Raw genomic sequence first — 20,721 nt, 5'->3', positions numbered from 1 at the left:
TGTAGAGAAAGAAAAAAATGGAAATGTGTCTATTTTTTTCAAATCAAGATTTAGTGTTTAATCTTGTTGTGTTTTTATTTATTTATTTGTTTAAAATTAATAAGGTGAGATGACGAAGTCTTTGCCTTAGAGATGGGCAGATGTCTGAGTTTGAGGTCAGCCTCGTCTATATAGCAAGTTCCAGGCCAGTCAAGGCAGCATAGTAAGACTTTTTCTCAAACAAAACAAAATGAAAAACAAGCAAATCCCCATACAACCCAAACAAACCAATAAATAGTCTTCATCCTTGGTAAGGGTTGGGGCCATCACTGTGTAGGGAGAGTAAATTGGGACACGGTGACTCCATTTTCCCTGTATCTAAGTGTCTGGATGGGCTGAGATGAGCTGCCACTTAATGCCACTTTCCCTGAGGAGCTGAGAACATAAGTCATGAGATCCACCAAGGGTTTAATTCCACCTCATGACCCCGGTACCCTTTGAACCTGTGGGAGCTTTCTTTGTTCTTTTTTATAACATGATCCATGAAGAGGTAGTCTGTGTTTGAATGTGTGTTACACAGGATCCTAAAATAGGAGAGTTTACTTGTAAGAAAAATATTTAAATGTTTCGGAGAAAGCCCTAACACGTAATAGAAGAGAACAATTCTGTTGTGTGTCCTGAAGACAAGGTTTAGGGTGACAGGAGAAAGGTTAGAGTGAGGGACTCCTCCTCCTCCTCCTCCTCCTCCTCCTCCTCCTCCTCCTCCTCCTCCTCCTCCTCACTGATGGGATGAAACAGGATGGCAGTGGCGTGTTTGCTTACTGAAGGTGTGACAGACAGCATCTGGCGACAGACTTACCCAACTCAAGCCAGCCAACCTACATTCACCCAGCTGTTAACTAGCTCTATCTAGTTTTCTCCCAACTGTTTGCCACCCTATACTGACTCGGCCAGTGATGATCTTTACTTCCGGTTTCTCCTTGGCCCATGCTTACAGAAAAAATATGGGGGTGTAGCAGCCATAGCATGTGGGCCCTGGCCTGCCATACCTACCTACGTTAAGTGGTCTTTGACACGCCTTTCCCCAGTGTGAGGATGGCAAGGAAAACTTACTTGGCTTACTAACTGCAGAAAACGGCAGAAGCCAGAACCTGCATGTATTGCAGACAGTTCTCAGACTTCAAGCCCGCAGAAACGCGAAAAGTACATGTATGCTGTCTGTAAGCTCTTATTTTGTGGTCTCAAAAAAAAAAAAAAAAAAAAAAAGAAAGAAAGAAAGAAAAGAAAAAAGCAGAGCAATACTAAGAAAGCAGTTGAGTGTAGGCGCCGGCTTTTGATTGCGGAAGCTGAGACTCCTGTGAGGTGCTGGCTATCAGCCACCACACAGGACAGCCAGTGATGGGGCTTAGTCCAAGCACCAGAGTAGGAATATTGCTGATGTAAGTCCTGGACTCCAGAGGCCCGAGAATCAGCAATCCGGTACCCAGCGTCCAGGGGCAGAAGATGAACTGCATGGCTGGAAAAGAGAATCCTCATTTTCTCTTACCTCTTTTTCTCCGATGGCCCTCAGTAGATTGGATAGAGAGCGTCACATTGGTGGTTTTACTGATGGAAAAGCTTATTGCTTATTTCAGAGACACGGTCACAAACGTGTTCCTAAATAGTCATCGCCAGCCATGTGAACATCCCTCTGTGCTCTCAGGTTGACATACCATCACGTTAGTGTGACCCCTCCACGCTCCCCGGGTTGCCCCATCCCTGCCTGGTACTTTGTTATTCCGACTCAAACTAAGATTTGGGTCATCTGCAGCTATGATATGTGGAGCCTTTCCATTTATTGTCTAGAGGAAACCTCCAAAGTCGCAGGAAGCTGTGGTTGCTTTACTGTTTATCGTGATTTTTTTTTTTTTTAAAATAATGATCCCCTCCTGCTTTGTCATCCATGAGCAAATGAACAAGAACTGTATAAAAGCAGATTCACAACGATCACATACTGAAGATGGATTCCGTTGAGCTGGAGATGTATTTGGATGTGGGCAGTGTGTTAAGTTGTTAACTCTCACAGTCACAGCTGGCCAGATTTATTAATGCAATTAAGAGCCAGACTTGAGAGGTACTCCTAGCAATGATATTGCAAGTTAGCCACCTGCAAGGGCTGGTAAAGAGTGGATCTTCAAGCATACATACAGCAAGCGAGAGTTGGCAGGGAAGAAAAGATAGGTTTGTAACTGCTCAGGAAACGAGCAGGCTTTAAACAACATGTATTCTGCATGATGCTAGCATGTCAGTGTCACCCCTCTGGGAATGGTATCTAAGTATCCCCGCCTGCAGTTCAGACTGGTAGAGGAGGAAAAGGCCGCTGTCCTTAGGTCTGGGATTGTCTTCCTGCTGCTGTTGGGAGACTCCAGCCTTCCCAACAGCAACGGCTGGATGTGTGTCACCTGTCAGCGCTGTTTGGCCTTGAGGGAAGGAGAAATACAGCCCACACTTTCGCTGACAAAAGAAACGGAAGCTTGAGTGCAGAGTAATGAAGACTGGGGCTTGTGACGTCTTCAGACTCTCTCTCTGTTCAGGTTGGCCCGAGGATTCAGAAGGAACCTTCTAGAAAGAATATGTACTCTGAACACCCCACCTGCATCCCCCACACCTCACTGTAGCTAGCCATTGGGGAATGGAACCCGGATACTCGTACATGATCTGTAAGGCCATGGCCTTCTGCTCCCTCACTCTTCAGCAGCTGGTCCATAGGACTGTCCTTCTGGTCCTCCACACCCTCCTTCCCAGGTCTTCACTCCTTGTCCAGATGAACTCCGCAGAGACCCCCTCCTGCCCCACCTTCCTGAATGGTGCTTGTGCCTAAAGGATACCTTCCTGTTCTCCCCCATCAGTCCCGAGCTCCTGGGACAGCCTCGTGTATCCCAAACTGGAGCGGCAGCACCACCCTCATAGCAAGCACTTAATAAATGTGTGAATACGTGGATGTGGCACAGGCAGCAGGGAGAGGGAGGAGAGGAGGTTTGGCTGCAGCCCTTATCCTTTTGGCAAAGCCAGTAGAATGATGTGTTTTCTTTCTGCTAATGCAAGTCAAGGTAGACAGGCATTGCCAGCGTCTCTTCAATGAGATCCTAGTGACCCATGCCTTCTTTTGACACAGACGTGCCCTTGCACTTTTCAAAAATGTGAAGGCTCCCATATCCTTTCAGAAAGCATGGGTGGGAATTTTTGAAAAATGCATATGAAGTAAATCAATCATTACTTCTGCCTAGCTACATTCTAGAAATCCTACTAGATTCTCCACCAGCTGCCTTCTGACTTGAACTCCTTCTCAGCAAAAGCTGGATTCATCTCAGCTACCTTAAAACTAAAAACACCGAGTACTAAATGAACTGAATACTCTTCATTTCCTGCAAGCGTCACATATGAGTGTGCGCATTTGAAGTGTAACACCATGATGCTTTCTATTTGGCTTCCTCCCTCTTTCCCACTAGAGAATGAATTGTCAGAATCAAGGAAATCCATAGACAGGACCATGACATTTTGCTTTAGACAAAGCTTGATTTTTGTACTACTGTCCCTGATGAAATATAATACTGGAGGTCACCATGCTGCTCAGAGCCCGTCACAGAAATCACATTCCTAACATGTGTGATACTGTTTTTGGTTTTTTGGGTTTTTTTCAAGATTAACTTGCATATGAACCTTGTAGAATCTTTTTACAAAGACTTTTTTAAAAGTTGATCCTGTGAAGACTGCTAGTGCCTCTTCCTCTACTCTGCTGTGGCTTCTGATGGCATAGTGGAGCAATGTGGGTCAGACAGCTGGATCACTGTGTGATAGATAAATAGATCTTCACTGCCTAGTGACTCAGTTTCCCTGTCTGTACACTGGAATCATGAAATGGGGGTAGGGGTAGACAGAACACTTCTATCCTGCCTTGTGATTTTTCAGTGTTGCCTTTGGTGACCACAGGAGGGATGATTCAGGCTTGTCCTGGGCCACCTCCAATCCTGTGAGACTCAGTTCTCAGGGACTAAGACTCAGAGATGTTTCTTGGTTATTGTTGTTGTTCTTGACCATGCAGAGTTGACAAGGGTGCTCTGTTGTGACTGTGGACTTAGTAACTGATACCCTGTGTAGACTTCAGAGACATCCTGGTTATAATATGCATGGCATTTGCAGAAGGGAGACCAGTCCTGTATTGCGATGGACCATGATAGGTAAGGTGCCAGCAGGGTAGAACATGGTGAAGTGGGCAGCTGCTGCCATAGAGGCCACTCCTTACAAGGAGATGGAACTTCATCAGTTCTACGCAGACCAAGAACTGGAATTGTCCAGCCCACCCAGCCGCCATTTTGATTCCATGCCCACTACTGCCTAGTAGAGTATATACAAGATGTTAAATAGATCTATTGTATTCATTAAAAACATCAAGTTGTCCCCTGGCTTATCAAGTTCAAATCCATCCGCATTCACAAAACAATCAGTACTTTAGTGTCATGGTACAGACAACCCTGATATTCACGAATTCTACATCCTCAGAATCAAGCAATCACAGATCAAAATGTTTTTTTTTAATATATATCTGTATTGAACATAGGTATTTGTCATTATTCCCTAAATAATGTGTTACAACAATCATTTACATAGCATTTGCATCATATTAGAGGATATAAGTGAGTAGGTTGACCCTAGAGATGATTTTAGGCTCTGAGAGGGTGTGCCTTAGTTATGTATGAATACTGTGCTGTTTATGTGAGAGACTTGAGCATGGCCCAGTCTTTAAAAACCAAACAAACCAGCAGGAGTAGAATACAGGAGAGTGGAAGAAAGAATAGAATCTCACCGACCTTTGTGTACATTGGAGCAAGAGCCAAGGGAAAATCCTATTAAAAGGCCATTTGGGTGGCATTGCATCCAGGGTTGTTCGCAACCTCGTGAGCATCTGCACTTGGCAGTAGCCCCAGTCAGTTTCACCTGAGGTGCCCATCCAGCCTCATCCTGTTGGTGGCATTTACCAGGAGAAAGCTTGTTTTACAGGCCCTTGGTGCCAGCAGACAACCTTTTATATTCAGGGCCACTGAAGGATAGGTAGCGGCATGCCTTCCCATGCTAGAGAATGACTTCTCTTCCTGCCCCTGAATAGGGCTTGGGTGTCTCACAGGATGTCTGTCCTTCCTTCAAAATGCTTTTGGCTTCTCTTGTGTTATATAGTTGGTGAGTTTGTTCTGGTTTGTCTGTTTCTAAGTGTTAGAAAGTGGGCAAAACATACCCAATTCTCCCCAAGACTAAATTCTTAACCAAAACTCATTCCCATAAATATTTTCTTAGCTTTTGTTGTTTTGTTTGTTTGTTTGTTGGGATGGGGTCTCTTTATGTAGTCTTGGCTGTCCAGGGGCTCCCTATGCAGACAAAGGTCTCCTTCAACTCACAGAGATCCACCCACTTCTGCCTTCAGAGTGCTGGGATTAAAGGCGTGTGTGCAGTGTGTGTGTGTGTGTGGGGGGGTGTTAAGTGCTCTAACACTGAGCCACGCCCCCAGCCCACAGGACTGCTTTTGAGTCCAATCAGGCCCATTCTCAGGGTTCTTTTCCTGCCTACCTTTCTGTGTGTCAAACAGTGCCAGGCTAGATGCTGTAAATCCATGCCACCATTTAATCACCAGAAGACTTGGAATCCATATGATTTCTCCCGTTTTTCAGATGAGGACCCATACCTCACAGGCCTGGAGCAGGGTTCAGGATTTTACCTCTTCTTCATGACAGGTATATCTGTTGAGTGAATGTTCAGTGATGAATCTGCTGGCTTTTCTATTTTGATAATGCAGATCTAAGTTTTGTAAAAGCAAAGCATTTCCCACCCCTGTTGATGACCACCTGGCCAATGTATTCTGCCCTCCTGTTGGAAAAGCAGAGCTTGAAGCAGATGGGAAACAGGTGATTGTGAAAACCTTGGCGGTATCAGCCTAGAGCACATCAAGGGAGCCTCCTGGGTGAATATGAGGCCTCTCCAGACTGTTAGCTCGGTCACAGAGACTCTCCTGTGTAGATTTCTTTCTGCTAAGCAGCTGGAGTCTGGGCTTTTTATACCTGTAGGTCAGTGTCTCCACCGTGGTTTGGTTTCTGAGGAGCTCAGCCTTTACCTGCCCTCCGCTGTGCCTTGTTCAGTCATGACACAGACACTACTCTGCCTTTGAACTGAGGGCTTCATTGCCTCTCAGCATTGCCTGTTGGGCTGGATTTTTTTTTTTTTTAATGTTGTTCAACTCTTAAAGCTAAAACAAGACAGGAAGATTGTGTGAGTGCCTGTTAAAATAACCAGAATCAAACAGGATAGATAGTGGCAGGGCAGACTAAAACCATGGGTATAACAGGTCTGTTGCGAAATATTTGTTTACACTATAAAGAGGTGTCTGCCAAAGGCGCCTTCTGATTGGTTTGATAAAAAGCTAAATGGCCAATAGCTGGACAGGAGAGACTAGGGGACTTCTGGGCAGAGAGAGAGACTGGGAGGAGGAATCTAGGCACGTGGTTTTGTCAGCAGACTTGGAGCAAGTTGGATGTGCTGGAACTAAGAAGAGGTAACCAAGCCATATGGCAGAACGTAGATCTAAAAAAAAAAATAAGTGTTAATTAAATTATAAGAGCTAGTTGGGGCCAGGTGGTAGTGGCGCACACCTTTGATCTCAGCACTCGGGAGGCAGAGGCAGGCAGATCTCTGTGAGTTCGAGGCCAGCCTGGTCTACAGCATGAGATCCAGGATAGGCACCAAAACTACACAAAGAAATCCTGTCTCGAAAAACCAAAACCAAAAAAAAAAAAAAAAAAAAGAGTTAGTTGGGGAAAAGCCTAAGCTAAGGCCAAGCTTTCATAATTAATAAGTCTCTGGGTCATTATTTACTGGCTAGTGGTCCGAAGATAGTCTGACACGAAAACTTGCTACATGGGTCCTTCTTTAGATTGCTGGCTCCCGAATAATGACTTGGAGACTTCTTATGAAGTATGAAAGCGTGGCCTTGGTTTAGGCTTGTTCCCAACTAGCTCTTAAAATGTAAATTTACCCGTTTATATTAATCTACATTCTACCATATGGCTTGTTACCTCTCCTCAGTACTGTATGTCCAACTTGCTCTGCATCTTGCTGGCAAATGCCCATCTCTCAGGTTCTTCCCAGAGTTCCTATCTCTCCCCGGAAGTCCTACCTACCCTCTCCTGCCTAGCTATTGACCATTCTGTTCTTTATTAAACCAATCAGAAGGTGCCTTAGGCAGAGGAGGTTAAACAGAGACACATCTTCACAGCATACAGAAAGATTATCCCACAACACCTGGGTCCTCTCTTGTCCAGTTTATCTGGCTTGTTTTCATTCCTCATGCTTTGGGCGCCCTTTGAATGAATCACCGAAGCCTGGACTTCTTGGAAAGTCCCTTGTTGCAAGAAAGCAGAGGAGTAAACAAAGACTTATTATTATTTTAGCAAAGTGGTGAGCAAGGCGTCGATCTTAGTGCTGATGGAGGCTGATTTCATTAAAACGACTCTTTAAAAAGTTTCTCTTCGTGGCTGGAGAGATGGCTCAGTGGTTAGGAGTACTGGCTGCGCTTTCAAAGGTCTTGTGTTCAATTCCCAGTAACCACATGGTGGCTCACAACCATCTACAATGGGATCTGATGCCCTCTTCTGTCATTCAGGCATACATACAAATAGAGCACAAATATACATAAAATATATAAATAAATCAATTTTTTTTTTAAAGAAAAGGTTTTCCTGATAAGAGACTCAGCCTGGATTTCAAAACAAAATAAACTGTCGACAACCAGAATTAAACCAACTTAATGAGACTGCTTATGTCATGAACGTATTGTGGAAGGAGGGTCCAGGTTGCATGTGGAGATAATGATATTTTAGCCCTTGAGAGGTGTGTATGATTTAGATAGCAAAGAAGGATTTGGAGTAGACTCCTAGGCTCACAGAAACCCATGGAGGCTTGGAAAGATGAGATTCCTCTCGGCTGGGATCTCATGTGTTGGAAGCACAGAGTTTTTCTGGGGACAAGTGGAGAGGGGGAGCTGAAATGGGTTCAGCCCCTGGAAGCTCTGCTTAAGCAGAGACTATGGGTTTTCTTCTGGTCTGCAGGAAGAATTCAGAGCTAAAGCATGTTTTATTTAGATGGGAGAATGGATGTGCTCACCCTCTTAGGCAGACTCAGAACTGTTTACAATGTCAAGGTGTATTTATTAAAAGGAGGGAATAGAGTACTGGCTGCTCTTTCAGGGTCCTGTGTTCAATTCCCAGCAACCCACTTGCTCAAAACAGAGGCCATTTTCCAGGGCAAAGGTGCTACAGAGGAGAGGTTTGTATGTCATTTCAAAGGCCACCTGTAGGATAGTGTAGGATAGAGAAGCCTCCAGGCTGGACAATGGAGGGCATAATGTTCCCATGGATGAGTCAGAAAGATCCACAAAGACAAATACTGGCTTGGCTGATGGGAAAATGATAAAATTCATTTCGAGTGCCAGGTAGGACAGTAGAAATTCCAGTTGGTAACTCCAAAAAGAAATACAGGTGACACAGATTTTGATCAAACAGGATCTCTTCAAGAGATTTATTCTTTCTTTCCATTTATGTGTCTATGTATTTATGTATCTATCCCTATCTATCTGTCTGTCTGTCTGTCTGTCTGTCTATCTATCTATCTATCTATCTATCTATCCATCCAAAGAATTTGGGGACATGCTCAGACACCTCCAGTAGTAGTTAGAGTTAGTGGCTGCTTAAAAGACACTCGTGTATTGAATATTACAGATTTTTTTCCAATCTACTCAGGAGCCCTCCTATCCAGGAGCAGCCAGATTACCAGCCTTCCCAGATAGGTTGATGCACATAGTTTGTGCTCTGCTAGGACCCTTCTTTGACAGCAAATTCTCCCAGGGTCAGCAAGAGCCTCCCTGAGGACTGATGAAGGACATGGACTCCTTAATGGTGTCTGCTCTGGTCTTCGAGCCACTGGGCACATATGCCCGAACATTTATAGTCCATGGTGGAAAAGAGCCAGAGAAATGTGTATAGGGTGGGGGGTGGGGGGGAGAGCCACACTGGTCAGAGCAAGCTCCTGGGAAGGTGAGAAAAGTTGAATGAGGCCCAGCAGGGTGTCCCAGACTTACTGATGCAGATGAAGGGTTGCCTTAGAAACTCAGGTGCATCCTATTGCCACGTTGTTCTGAGGGAGACGGAGGTCCCCTTTGGGTCTCCTGACTAGAGTAAGCTGCAGTCTTTCCTGCAGAAATAATAGCCGTAATGTGTTGCTTAGGATTCCCAGCTTGGGTGTTTTTAGAGCAAGTGAGGAACGGGCGCTATCAAAGCGTACTGAGTCCAGACTCTTCCCAAATTCTAACAGTTCAACCTCGCCTGGTCCAATGCCAATGTTCCTGGTAAAGAAATACACCTCTTTTGGAATCTGTGAGTGTGTGTTCACTTTTTAGAAATAAGAATCTTATAATTTTTTTTATTCATTACTGTTACATGTATGTATGATGTATGGGGGTGCATATATGCCATGGCATGTGTGCAGAGGTCAGAGAACAACTCCGTGGAGTTAGTTCTCTCCTCCGATCCTCATGTGGGATCCCAAGTAGACCTTAGGTCATCAGACTTTGAGGCAAACAGTTTTGCCATCTTGCCAGCCCAAGAACCTTATTGCTTTCCACAATTAAATGTCATTAATTTATGTAACACCGGAAGAAATCCTGTAGTTCCCATGTCAGCACATTTGGGAACAGAGACTGTGTCTGTGAACCAAGTCAGAGAGAGACCGACAAGACTCTCTGCTGGGACAGGTTCCTCAGAGGCCAATGCTGCAGGCCCTTGCCTTTAGAATTACTGGTGGACAGGTATGCGCCCTCGAAAACTGATTCCCCATTTCTAAAATGTGTTTTGGGGTCCATTTTTCTCTAGTCATATGACCCTGCCATTAGAAGCACCTATGTTTGTCTTTGCAGATCACTGAGTGCGCTTTAGTTGATGTTGTCTTTGGGTGTCTACTACCTCATCCTTCCCATATTGACTTCAGCTGTAGATTTACAGCAAGCCTACCAGCCCTGCTGAGAGTTAGAGTACCAACGAGGAGCAGAGGCCGAGCAAGACTCCTCAAGGGTCACGTGTTTCTTAGCAGGCTCTAGTCACATTTAATTCAGACTCTTATATTTTAGTGCTTCGGAATTATAGATTGACTTTAAACTTTCCTAGAGAGCAAGTTTTGTTTGCAATGTATGTATGGTTCACCAAGCCCCCAAAATTTATTGCTTTATTAAGACAGTTGTATTTACATTATCTCAATTAATGAGTAATTATCTCAATATACTGAGTAAGAAGTGTGGGAAGTAGTCTTCCTGATGTCCCAGTAATATATGAATATGGGTGTGTGTATGTGTGTGTGTGAACATGTTTTTACCTAGTCGCAGCCTAAGTAAATGCATGTCTTATATGTAAGGAATTCCAGTCCCCTTGGGACCAGCTCCTCTCTTTTACTCTGCATGTGCCCTGAACCCTGTAGTCCTCAATTTATTCATGTTTTCAGCTCATGACTTCTCTGGCCTAGGGTCCACCCCATTCAGATTCTCCTTGCATGGATATATTCTTTTACACCTACAGCAATCCAGTCACTCTCACATACATATGGTATTTAGAAACCCTCAGGACACCCTCTAAACCAGAAATCTTTAGGATAGACAAGGACAGGGAGAAGTTGCCCGACTTAGGACATGGCTGCCCAGGCAGCAGGTATAGAATATGGAGCAGTTCCCCTTAGATTCAAGAATGGCCTGAAAGATAAAGACTTTCATCACTTACTCAAAAGGATGTGCACACACATGACTCGCTTAGCCCCAGTAGGTGCGTATTTCCATCACTATGGGACAATTAAGCACTACTTGCCAACAGCACATTTCAGTTGCCGGTCCTGTATTAGTTAGCTACGACAACATACCACAGACTATAATTTAAACAACCATAGGAACTTCTCACATCTCTGGGGACTGACCATGTCACATCAAGGTGTGGCATCTTTGGTTTCTTTTGAGACCCTCTCTGTCTTGGAGATGCCCATCTGTTTTTCACATGACCGTCCTCTGTGTACCTGTGTTCAGCAGTCATATAGGATCGGAGCCCACTTACATGACTTCATTTTGCTCACTTTATGTTAATTACCCATCCAAAGGCCTTGTCTCCAAATGCAGTCACATTCTGAAGGTATTGGGGATTAGGACCCCAAAGGATGGATTTTAGACCTTAACACCATGCATGTAGCACTCATGAATTGTTGTGCATAATGTGCAGATGTTGCTAGCCTCTCAGCTGTAATTCACGATGAATAGGCGTCGAGCCTCGGGTTCAGTGACGAGACTCATTACTCCTTTCAAAACCTGCTGCTGATCTGTCTGTGTCTAACTGGCCATTGGCACATGGCGAGGCACGCAAGTATTTTGCTTCCTTGTCTCCCAGTCCTAAACCTGTGTGGTTATTTTTACCGACATAGATCGTCAAAAGAGAGGAGTAGACACTGGCGGTGAGAGGACAGAGTGAAGAAACAAGAAGTGAAACGTGAAAGTGGTTGAGTTAGGAGATTTTGTCATGGCAACAGCATAGTGAAGCTTGCCCCGGAGTCCTGGGCCTATGTGAAGGTAGCACACACCCCGTATCGAAATAGACCGACTGCTGTAAAATCACAGTAAAGACGTCGAACATTATTTTCTTTGCATTTAAATTGCGCTAGGAACGGGAAGCTACTTATGGCTGAAATCGAGCATTCTGCTTTAGATCGAAGAGCACAGTGGTAGTAAATCCCGGACAATTTGGTATTCAGGCAAAAGTACAGAAGTTAGTTGATTTACGGAAGGAAAACTAATGACATAAAGATTATAGAAGAACCTCTTCTAAGTTAGAGAAAGGGAGTGGATATGATCCAAACACACTGAGTAAGTTCCTCAAAGAACTAATACAAATCCAAAAATAAAAATATAAAGAGCCTCAGTGGCTCTGTGTAGCTTAAGATTTATTGGGGTTGAGGCTGGGGCTTTCCTTTCTCAGAGAGCCTCAAGCTGCTCCACTTGGATGTCGTGTGTTGTTTGATGTGTGTTCTCCTCCCTCCTTATTGGGCTGTCGTGAGCATTCTTTAAGCAGAACAAGTGCTCCATTCTTAGCACGGACTTGTTGTTTTAATGCTTTCCTCCACAATGGGTGAATGCATAGACCAGAGAATTGGTCATGTGGTGGTGACATGTGACCCTGGATCAGGGCTCAGTAACTGGTGGAGAAGCCTGGAAGAGATGGTTTGGCCCAAGCCTTGCATTCATGAACGTGTCTTGGTGTACCCTTCCTGATGTGATCTCCAAGTGTGGTTACAGTCCTAATCTTCTTACTTTTTTTGTCGGTGTTAATGAGCATTACCCTCAGTAAGCAATGGCTTTGAACCAAAAACCTGCCCCTCCCTCCTAGTATTTCCTTGAAGTAGAGATGGCCTAGGTCTTCCTGGAGAGCTCAAGGGAAAAATGGGCAGATGTTGTTTGTTTTTTGGCTTTTTTGTTCTTTTGGGGGGGCCCGCCACCCAGCTCCCAAATAAATCACACACGGAGGCTTATTCTTAATTATGAATGCCCGCCCTTAGCTTGGCTAAGTTTTATCCTGACTACCTTTTACCTCTGGGCTTTTCCTTTTCTCGAACTTCTGTAAATCTTACTCTTACTCCATGGCTGGCTGTGTAGCTGGGTGGCTGGCGCCTGGAGTCATCTTCCTCCTCTGGCTGCTAGAGCTTAGCTCTCCAATCCGTCTTCCCAGATTTCTCCTATTTATTCTGTCTGCCTTCCAGCCCCACCTATCCTTTCCCCTGCCTTGCTGTTGGCTAGTGCTTTATTAGACCATCAGGTGTTTTACACAGGCACAGTAACACAGCTTCACAGAGTTAAACAAATGCAACATAAACAAAAGTAACACACCTTAAAAATAATATTCTATTACAGGCAGAGGTCTCAGCCATGTGCGACTTGGTAGTGGAAAATGGGCAGAGGTCTCGGCCACATGTGACTTGGTAGTGGCTGGACAGGTGGTCTTGGAATACAGAAGTTGAACTGCATTTCTTGTTGTTGCCCATTGTTTCCCTAAGGATATCTCAATGGTGACAAAATCTCTCAGATTCTTTTGTTCTGCCCACATCAGTCTGAGCGCTGCATGTGCCTGGCTGTAAGTACAGAGTCTCAGTGGTCTTGTGTGTTTGGTTAGGGTCCTCGGAGCCAGACATTTGGGAAGCTTCTATCTATGAAAAGTTATTCCTGAGTAGAATGTTGAGATTCAAACTGCTCAAAAGCTGGGGTGGGATGAAGGGGTGTTTGAAACGGGGCCATGGTGTATAGCACAGGGTGGCCTTGAACTTGTGATCACCTTCCCAGATTCTGAGATTACAAGTGTGTATCACCATACCCTGCCTGTGGGTTCTTAGTGGATTTTGTGGCTTGAAATAACTTTGCCTCTCCCTGTACTAATTTTCCTGTTTGATATTCCACCTTGAAATGATGTACTTATCTACCTCATCCTCCTTTGTCACCCCTGACCCATCCCAGCTCTTTAAATGGTTCCCTTGGCCTCTCGGGCCAAAGAAAGGCCTTGGTTCACTTTGCTCTAATAGTGACCTGAGGTTGTTGAACAGAAACTTAGAAAACTCACTGTACCAGAAATGCAGTAAGCCAAGGCTGCTTGCTTCCCATCTAGATCTAGGGCCAGCATTGTGTATTTAAGTCCAGTCCAAGGAGAACTGCAAATACAGTTGACTCTCAAGTTGTCCAACAACAAATGCCTGAAATAAGCGAATAGTTGCATTCCTTTAATCCTAGCACTCTGGAGCCTGAGGCAGGAGGATTATTAGTTCAAGACCAGCATGGGCTACATGTCCATACCCGTCTTCAAATGAAGTAAATGGGGGTGTCTGTCTATGGAGTGAATGTGTCATCCATCATGACATATTGCCCATCCTACCACTATGTGGGTAGGAATCCTATTTTGTGAGCTCCTTAGGCTTCACATTAACCCATTTCTTGAATATATGTGAGGCATTTGTTAGCAACAGATGATTTGAGAATAGGTATGCTCTCTATGTGTGGGTATGTTCTTACACTGGTGGGCATTTCCTCAGTAACAGTTGATGGAGGGGATAAACGGATTCTTGAGAGGGCTTGTAGTCATTGGGCAGGACAAGACTGAACGTGCCACCTGTTTGGACTACTGAAAGATTTGAGTTCCAAGGGAAAGCTGCCAGAATGTCCCAGTAGTGTGCACTTTGTGCTGAGACGGTGGCGACACGTCTGGACCTGCAGTCCTTGGGGTTCTTCTCAATGTGTAGAGGATTCGGCTTTTTAATCGCCGCTTCTTTTAGTAAGAATACATATAGAACGCTTGACTCTCATCATTTTAAGTGCACATATCAGTAAAATGAAGTGCGATCAAAATCTTACGCAGCTGTCAACACCAGGACCCCTTTATGGTCCCCCACCCTGCTGCCCAGGTGACCACTGAGCTTCTGTCCTGTGAGTGGCAGCTTGCAGTATTTGTCCCTTTGTCTGGGGGATTTCCCTGGAGGGTATTCAGTTTTATGTATACCTTTCTTAAGTCTTTGCTTTTGGAGACTGTAATAATGGAAACCTTAGCTGTTGTTCCAAGCCCTAGGTCTGGAGTTCTGCCACACCCTGTGACGGAAAGGCACGGCTGCAGTTTCGTTGTTACTATTTCATATTCCTATTATAAGAATATGCCTCACAATGGAACTGTAAATTCTCTTTAAAGTTCTACATTGTAGTTGTTAGCATTACTCTTCAGGTTTGGGGATCATGTCTGTGTACTTAGTGTTCAGGGTCTCAGGGCTGAAGGAGACCAACTTAGCCTTTCAGGCTTTTTTACCCTAGACTTTGGAGATGTGAGTTGTCCCCAGAAAACACCAGTAGTTTTCCTTCACATCCTTTAATGCAGAGCCTGGTGTCTCTCTGTCTCTGTCTCTCTGTCTCTGTATGTGTCTGTATGTGTCTCTGTCTCTGTCTCTCTGTCTGTGGGTCTGTCTGTATTTCTGTTTCTGTCTCTGTCTCTCTCTCTGTATCTCTGTCTTTTTCTGTGTGTGTCTCTGTCTCTCTCTGTCTCTGTCTCTCTCTCTCTCTGTGTATCTCTGTCTTTTTCTGTGTGTGTCTCTGTCTCTGCCTCTCTCTCTCTCTCTCTCTCTCTCTCTCTCTCTCTCTCTCTCTCTCTCTCTCTCTCTCTCTCCTAATCTGCTAACTAGAGTCCCTAAAGGAGGAGCCTCCCCCACCACCACCCAGAGGGAAAAAAGAAATCCCTGTCAGAGTAGAGGCACAACAAATATCAGACTTAGTGTCAGAATACTCTTTTTGTTTCGTTTTTGTTTTTTTCCATTTACCATCTATGGTCTAGTGATCTCCAGAATTGCTGCTTTACATGTATCTAGAGATGGGTTAGGCCACGGTAAGGGGGCTCTACCCCACTGCCTGGTGCATTTGGAGAGGCAAGGGTGGGAACAATGGGCAGAGTGCCTTTTTGTTCACATGCCCCTCTTTACCTATTCACAATCGTGCAGCCGCTTCGCTGTGATGGGGAGGGGGGACGTCACGTGTAACTCCACCTCATCACCCCCCCTCCCGGCTGAGAAGGAGCATAATGCCTGCTTTCTAGACCTTCCGTCATTCAGTGGAAGATGTAGTTGGCGTGTGTCGGGATGACAGAGGGCCGCGATGGAAGCCTGCACGTGTGGCTGATGACCGGGGGCTGCCATGTGCTCGCAAGCATCCAGTGTCTGCTCCAGAGCGGCTGTTCCTGCATGGCCGCCGCCTGCCCATCCTCGTCAGAACCGCTGCTTTCTTAAGAATCATTGGAGAGCAAGGCTGTCCCTCCCTTGCTTGTGCATGCACATCCTGTTTCGTGAAAACGTATTTTTCTTTTGAGCAAAATTGAAAGAAAGGAGAGCGAGAAAGGAAGGGGGTGGGGGTGGGGGTGGGGGGAGAAGGTTGCCATCCAGTGGAGGAAGGAGTAATCTCTAGCTTCATTCAGGGGGAAAAAAAAAAGCAAGCACACACACACACACACACACACACACACACACACACACTCACACTCACGCACGCACACACCCGCAGGCTGAAGTATGCTTAACTCTTTTAACTTGGCGGGGCCTTCTTAGCACCATATGGGGTTCTTTCGTGACATCCGGAGCCAAATGAGTGCAGTGTGCCTTTAAGGAAAGAGGTACCTCACCAAACTTCCCTGTAGTTGTGCCTCACCATTTAGGTAGGGAAGGAAAGCGTTAATTTCTTATTTGTACACTTTTTTTCCCCCGACTTCCTTCCTATTCACTTCATTAAATCTAGAGGCAGTTCAGCATGGGAGCCGTCTGTATGTTGAATTAGGGTTCGCACTCTTGCGCAACACGTCACCAGTCGGAAACTGGGGGTTTGCTCCTGTGACTTATTGCATTATTGTGCTGGTAAAAGGTTTGGAAGGGAATTCTTTCTGGGGGTGATACTTTTAGCATTGTGTAGCAAGTTTTTTGTTTTTGTTTGGTTTCTTTTCTTCTTTTTTTTTTTGTACTCCCCCCCCCCCACCCCAGCTAAGTTGTCCGTTGAGCTAGCTTAACAAAAAATATTTTTTAAATCAGAGACGCTCCCATAATTTCCCTTACATGCAGGAGAAATTTTAAGTCTAACTCTTGAAGTACGAAAAGCATTGGGAAATATGGAGGGAATTGATTTCCATTAGAAAAAAGCCCCTTAGAAACCACAGAACCCGAAACCCTGCATATAGATGTGTTCCGGGTCTTTGGGGAGGAGGGAAGATTTCTGTAGCTCTCTGCATTCCTGCATAAAAACCTTAATTTAAGGGGAATAATGGTCAGTACTTTGTGTGTTCTCCTGTAACTCCAGAAACCTAAATTTAGTCAGAATCTGCAGTATTAGCAGTTGTAATAAAAATTTGTTTGACTAGTTCTGTTTGCAGTCTAATTTGTTTTTCCCTTAGGTACTCACAGACGTAGAGATTTAAAAGTCCAAGTACCACAAGCTTTAGCTTTGTTCCCCTTTTTCCAGAATTAAGGGGGAGGGAGGGGGAGGCTAGAGCAGAAATACTCTTTTCCCAACTTCCCCCCTCCTCACGGACCCCACTGAAAAGAAAAACAATGAAAAATTTTGCAGTATGAAAACCGAAAGTGAAGTGTCACAGTTATTCAGGATTTTCTTTACAGAGAAAAATAACACTGTATTAAAATACAGGAACCTGAGAACATGCACATTGATTTTACTTACATGCATCTAGTGGGGGAAAAATGTTTTCCTCCTGTGTTAAAAATCGTTTTAGACTGCTCCAAAACCATGCAGCATATCTTTTCTGAAAAAAAAAAAAAACCGACTAAAATGAAGCATAAAATACAACAAAAAGCATATCTTGCTTTAATCTTTTAAAATACATTTGAATATTCATTTGTTTTCTTATTGGCTTAATTGTTAAAATGCAAGCAAGACTCAGAAACCACCTGAGCTAAAATCTCTAATTCTGCCGCCTGGAATAATAAGGGGGGAACAATATGATAAGTAGTTGTCAATATTAAAACAGGCTGGAGGAGGAAGGCTTGGGGCCTGGTCGTAGGTAGAATGAAACAGCAGATTTGAGTATCCACAATCCTTCCAGTATTAAATTTTCAGTAAAATAAAATTACTTGTCTATGAAAACATAGCCTTTCCCAGCTCTCTTTTTTTTCCTGATCAGCTGATGAAGAGACTAGCAGCTCGCTGCTTTGCCGGCTTGTTAATTTTATCCCCACTAACTGTGATTTCCGATAGCCGGCCTGCCGATAGTGGTAAGGTAAATATCCTTTTTTGTTGCCGTCTTGAAGATTCAGTAGAAACTACATCCCAGGCATGTGTAGGTGTGTAACACATCAAAAGCCGGTGTTCTCCGTATTTCTGTGTGCAACTGGGTGCTGGTGGAGAGCAGTACCATTAACTATTGACAGGCTTGCATGCTGTATTTATGATTAGCATGTTCAGCCTCCAAGATATGCGGGACAATTTCTTTCTCTTCTCTTTGCTTAGCTGCAGTGTGTTTAGCTGTATAGTGGGTGTCCTGCTTTTAGGCAAATGAATATTAATGAAATAATGGGGAGCTTTTTTTTTTTTTCCTTTCTCCTTTTTCTTCATAACTCATCAGGTCTCGCCTCCTTCATAGTGGTTATCTGAACACTGTAGGATCGTGATGGAAATTGTCTTTTGATTATTAAGGCCTGGGCTCAGGCTGTCCCTTAGGATTCTGTCTGTGTGCATGTTGCTTCTATGGATTAGCACATTGGAGAGTGAGTGCATTGGAAACATTTTTTTTTTTAATCCCACTGGCGTTTTTAACATGCCAGGATGTTTTGTGTTCTGTACCAGGTTTTCTTTGCAAAACCTTTCTTTTTCAGGAGGCATTGTACATAAGTGAAAGAAATTATGTCTGAGCTGTAATCACTCTTTATATTGATTGTTATACTCACATGATCATAAATATTAGCCATGTTTGGTGCTGTGGAGAAATGAAGGTAATTGCCTTATGATTAGAGCTCTTTCAGCTAGGAGAGGATTGATTAGCATTTACATACTGGAGGCAATATTGAGAGGCCGGAGGAAGAACAAATACCAACATCAGTTATTTGTGTGAGAAAGCAATCTCGAAATGTCATTTTAAGATTTTTTTTTTAAGAAAATTTCTTTTCCATGGTCAGATTTTCTTTTGTCTGTTTTTTCCTTTTTTTTTTTCCCTCTCTTAATTTTTCTTATAAGTTTCGAGACTTACTAGGAAAAAAAGAAAAGTTTGAACCTGTGGGTCCTGTCACGTGGATCTTTTAGCCTTTTCCGAACAGGTCCCCTTCACACCTGGCTGTTTTTATAGCTATTTTATTATCTTTCTGTATTAGTGCTGCTGGCTCTGGGTTAAAGCAAGCGTTTGCAGGTAATTGGAAAAAAAAAAAGTGTTTTTGCTGTTTGTGAGTGTGTGTGTTCTCTATCGGGTGATTTCATTGCGTCTACCAAGGAATGTGGCTTCATACTTCCCTTCTGTTCCCTTGTTTACTAATTTCTACGTTAGAACAAAAATCTGGATGGAATTGTTGATTTATGTTGTGAATCATGAATAAATTGATGTAAAACCTTAAAGGTCGGGGCTCTTGTGACTGCATAGATATATTCATAGAGGATTATTTTGTTTTCTTTTGCCCCTGGTTTTTGTTTATTGTTACTGTCCTTACAATAATGACACCTTTAGAATATTTTGCTTATTTTGAGATAAATTTTATGTAGGCTCAGTCATTTTCAAGCACTTGAATGTATAGATACACTGTTTTTTTATTTGTGCTTTAGGCCTTATAATATAGACATATATATCTCATATCTTAGGTTAAAGATATATTTTATCCAATATGGTGGTGGCTTTTTCTTTTCTTTTTTTTCTTCATTGATGACTGTTAACTCTTAGTTTTACTTTATTAGTTTCATTTTATTCTACTGATTCAAGATATGTGTATCTGTACCCCTTATTATAAAGGTACGGGTATGTTTGTCTTGGTTATTTTCCTTACTTGAATTTCTTTCCTCCTTTGTTTCTGGTTCACAGGCCATCGAAGACGGCAATTTGGAAGAAATGGAAGAGGAAGTACGGCTTAAGAAGAGAAAAAGACGAAGAAATGTGGATAAAGATCCTGTGAAGGAAGATGTGGAAAAAGCGAAGAAAAGAAGAGGCCGCCCTCCAGCTGAGAAACTGTCACCAAACCCCCCAAAACTAACGAAGCAGATGAACGCCATCATCGATACTGTGATAAACTACAAAGACAGGTGAGTGTGTGGCTCCTTCTTCTCCACCAAGCCCGTGAGTGGCAGGAATTAAGAAGATGTGCACTTGGGTTCCAGGGCTCTTTCTAATTTGCATTTTATGGCTTTGTCCAGGAAGGTGCGAGTTGCCTTGTACCTTGAGAAATGGCCATCAATGATATTTTGTATGATGTTTCACTGTGTATTGTTTAATGTGGTGGGAAATGAGACCAGACTTCTTTGTAAAGAAGTCTAATCTGGAAAAGGGTTCTTCAGGAGCTCTGCTGAGAGAGGTGTTGGGATGATGGGATGAGATTAATTTTTTTGAAGTTGACTCGTTAGGAAAAAAAAGAATTGCAGATGTATTTAAGGTAGATCTTTTACATTAATAAAGGCCCTGTTCAAAAAAAAAAAAAAAAAAAAGATACTTCCACAAAATTATTGTGCTTCTCTCCTTCTACTACTTGGGTTTTTGAGCATTTTTGTGAGCTATCCTCTCTTGTATTACCGCTGTATGGACTTAGAGTGTTATTTCAGCAAATTCACTCATTTTTCATGCACCTTTTAGGTGTGACTAATAAGAAGGCAGTGCTGGGCACAGGCAAGACCACTTTAAACAATGAATTTAGTTATTTGGAAATGGAGGCAAACGCACTTCAGTAGTCAGTCAACCCTTTACTAGTTAACTAGTTAGTCTCCATTGGAGTTGGTTGGTTTTGGTTACTTGTTACGAGTTTCCTTTGAAGCAATGCTATTTTCCTTTGAAGGCTGTCTCTTCTTTCATTGGAAGCAGACTAAATTTCTGCCCTCTAAATTGCATGATCCTAGAAATCAGTTGTTAAAGATGGTCAGTTTTCACCAGGAACTCCTATTGTTCT

The 20,721-nt window shown here is 43.6% G+C and overlaps 1 protein-coding gene across 8 annotated transcripts in view; it reads left to right on the top strand.

Moving 5' to 3' along the window:
• The window catches only part of Smarca2 (SWI/SNF related, matrix associated, actin dependent regulator of chromatin, subfamily a, member 2), a 172,315-nt gene that overhangs the window by 125,679 nt on the left and 25,915 nt on the right, over positions 1-20,721 (top strand). For 7 of the 8 annotated variants that reach the window (XM_052714360.1, XM_052714355.1, XM_052714359.1 and 4 more), the window contains exon 28: positions 19,650-19,867. In XM_052714360.1, coding sequence (XP_052570320.1) covers positions 19,650-19,867 — 218 coding nt within the window. Of the gene's footprint in view, positions 1-15,708; positions 15,944-17,771; positions 17,868-19,649; positions 19,868-20,721 lie in introns of those variants that run through there. The other variant, XM_052714362.1, reaches the window with a different exon arrangement.

The sequence above is a fragment of the Peromyscus californicus genome, unplaced genomic scaffold (genome assembly GCF_007827085.1).
Source record: "Peromyscus californicus insignis strain IS unplaced genomic scaffold, ASM782708v3 Scaffold_4__1_contigs__length_199733344, whole genome shotgun sequence".
NCBI lineage: Eukaryota > Metazoa > Chordata > Mammalia > Rodentia > Cricetidae > Peromyscus > Peromyscus californicus.
Note: the sequence above shows the minus strand (reverse complement) of the source record. Positions and strands in the feature narration are given on the sequence as shown.